The sequence below is a fragment of the Tenrec ecaudatus genome, chromosome X, assembly GCF_050624435.1.
Source record: "Tenrec ecaudatus isolate mTenEca1 chromosome X, mTenEca1.hap1, whole genome shotgun sequence".
Classification (NCBI taxonomy): domain Eukaryota; kingdom Metazoa; phylum Chordata; class Mammalia; order Afrosoricida; family Tenrecidae; genus Tenrec; species Tenrec ecaudatus.
Window position 1 is genome coordinate 8,828,097 of NC_134548.1, and position 2,702 is coordinate 8,830,798.

Below are 2,702 nucleotides of genomic sequence, written 5' to 3' on the forward strand. Positions count from 1 at the left end.
TCGTGCACCAGTCAGTCTCGGCCACGGGTGCGAAAATCCAGAGTCAAGATCGAGGGAGTGTAGGCACCAGGCCGTGTCAAAAGGTGGGCATTCTATCTTGAGTCCAACCGCTCGGCCGCGTCCCCCCCTCCCCACGCTCCCCCTCCCCACGCCCCGGCGACGGTTCCAGTGCATTAGGGGGCCGCGGACGCCTTTGTGGAGGCGCGAAGGGGTTAAGCGGGCTGGCGGGTGACATCACCTCATTTACATAGGAGCGCGCATATAGGGCCGCTGCGCGCCCCGCCCGGCACTCGGCATCAGCCCTAGAGCACACGGACTTCACTCTTCTCGAACCTCTCTCGGTGAGCCCCAGCCCCAGCCCCAGCCCCGCCATCCCCTCTAGCTGCCCGCTCATGGGTTCACTTCGCACCCTTCGGAAGCCATCCCACCCTGAAACCCAGCCCCCAGATTTTCCCCGGGCAAAGCAGTTCAGGAGCTTGGCGCCACAGATCCCCATCCAGATGCTCCTGGATGCGATGGGAGACGGGCGATTTTTTCCAAACCCCGGGCGTTTTGTCCCGCCACCTTGAGGGGACGATTCCCTTTATTTCCCCACCTCTCCACACCCTCCAAGGCCCCACTCTTTCGGAGATCTCCGCAGCTGCCTAGGCAGGGAGCGAGCAGGCACAGGCAAAGCCTTTGTTCTAGCTCACGCCCACCCATCCCGCCTCGCCTCCTAGGGCGTCCGGGCTGCTGCGCACTAGGGTACAATGGCACCCTTGCAGAGGAATGTGTGCGCGGGCTGGGGTGCGGGAGACCTTTGTGTGCGGTGGGCGGCTTTGTTGCGCGGGAGGAAGAAGCTGGTCTGGGCGGTGGGCGAAGGCGCCGGCGGCAGCTGCGGACCTCTTTTGTGCCCAAGAAGAAAGCGCCACTGAGAACGCAGCTTGGGGGAGGGACCACGCGGAGCCAGGCGTGGGGGGGCGCCCTGGGCAGCCCTACAAAAATTGTTCCCCCCTCCTCTAATTTCGAGCGCCTTTATTGTCAACTCGAGCCAGCCCGAAGTTCAATTTCAACACGGCCTTAAATCTGGTCCGTGTCATTCTGCCGAAATGTACGGCCTGGGGCAGCGAGAGGAGGCTTCTCTTCTGGGGCCCCCGTTTTGAAATGCTTGGGTGTCTCCCCCACCTTGAGAAAAAGAGGAAGCTCTCTTTAGCCCTCAATAAAAAACGGAAGGGGCGTGGGGGGGGGCTGAGAGCGATGAGAGTGGGTGGCTTACACTCTTCGACTTCATACCTGCAGCTTCCTCCGCAACCATGTCTGACAAACCCGATATGGCCGAGATCGAGAAATTCGATAAGTCGAAATTGAAGAAGACGGAAACGCAAGAGAAAAATCCACTGCCTTCAAAAGAAAGTAAGTTTTCCATTTCTACCCCCTCCCCAGAAGCTGGGAAGGAGGGCGTGGCTGGGAGAAGAATTCCTGGGGGAGGAGTGCGGGGGAGGGGCCGGAGCCGCAGCTTTATAATGAATATGCGTGGAGAAAGATTCATTAAAAAATGGTTTTACAGTCAACAAACGCAAGGCTTTGGTAATTGAATCTAATCCTGGAGTAACTGTGAACATGCCCTTTTCTGCAAAAAGGCACACTTATGTATTATTTCAGAAAAATATTTCATTAACAAATGCCGTCTTACGCTTTTGTAGTCAATGGGGTAATGCTAATCAACCTCTCTCTTTTTTGTTCTCTCCCCCCCACCCTTACAGCGATCGAACAGGAGAAGCAAGCAGGCGAATCGTAATGAGGCGGCGCCGCCAATATGCACTGTACATTCCACAAGCATTGCCTTCTTATTTTCCTTCTTTTAGCTGTTTAACTTTGTAAGATGCAAAGAGGTCGGATCAAGTTTAAATGACCCTGCTGCCCCTTTTCACATCAAAGAACTACTGACAACGAAGGCGGCGCGCCTGCCGCTCCTGTGGGCCTGGCTGGCTGGCAAGGGAGGAAGAGAACTTGCATGTTGGTGAAGGAAGGAGCTGGGTGGGGCGACAGTGAATAAATATCTAGAATAAAAGCAAAGCTGGTCCAAGGTGTTCTGCAGGCATAAAATGCAGTTTAATCGGAGTGCCATTTTTTTTTGTTCAAATTATTTTAATTATTGGAATGCACAATTTTTTTAATATGCAAATAAAAAGTTTTAAAACCTACCGATGTGTGTGACTCTTGGTATCTGCCTGAAAGCTGCGCCAGAGAGTGGGGACTTCCTTCCCCATCTTACAGGGAGGGCCTCAACATACCACAGACATGGGGGAATCTGGGTAAATTATCTTAACGGACTAGAACAGGCTACCTGGATTCCATCCAGTTAGCGGTTGAGTATAGGCTGTTCTATAAGGTTTTGATAAACCCACAGGGGGTTTCTGTCATGATGAAGGTGGTGATCATATTTACCGCATAATTCCTTAGATTTCCCCTTGGTTATTTAGCCAGTCCCTACCATCAACACACATGGAACTGAAGCAGAGTGGTGGGGTTGAAAAATGCATTTTTCAGCAATTGCTTCATAAAAGAATTTAGATTTTGTGCTTTCTCATTGCCCAGGATCTGGTTTCTAATGAAAATTAAATACTTAGTTGCTTTTGGAACACGGGGGAATGCATTTCACATTTAAAAACTGACTGAATCCTCATGATGTGGATAATGAAATCGCTCTGAGTTGAAAGTAT

General features: G+C 52.2%; 1 protein-coding gene across 1 annotated transcript; it reads left to right on the plus strand.

Moving 5' to 3' along the window:
• The first annotated feature begins 233 nt into the window (after positions 1-233).
• TMSB4X (thymosin beta 4 X-linked) lies at positions 234-2,183 on the plus strand. The gene is made up of 3 exons (XM_075538826.1): positions 234-341; positions 1,279-1,392; positions 1,743-2,183. The coding sequence occupies exons 2-3, from the start codon at positions 1,293-1,295 to the stop codon at positions 1,775-1,777; spliced, it is 135 nt and encodes a 44-aa protein (XP_075394941.1). The 5' UTR covers positions 234-341; positions 1,279-1,292; the 3' UTR covers positions 1,778-2,183.
• Positions 2,184-2,702: the final 519 nt, after the last annotated feature.

Coding starts and splice junctions, on each gene's coding strand:
- TMSB4X (XM_075538826.1), top strand. CDS start 1,293: ATGTCTGACAAACCCGATATGGCCGAGATCGAGAAATTCGATAAGTCG. Junction 1,393..1,742: donor TCCACTGCCTTCAAAAGAAA/GTAAGTTTTCCA, acceptor CCACCCTTACAG/CGATCGAACAGGAGAAGCAA.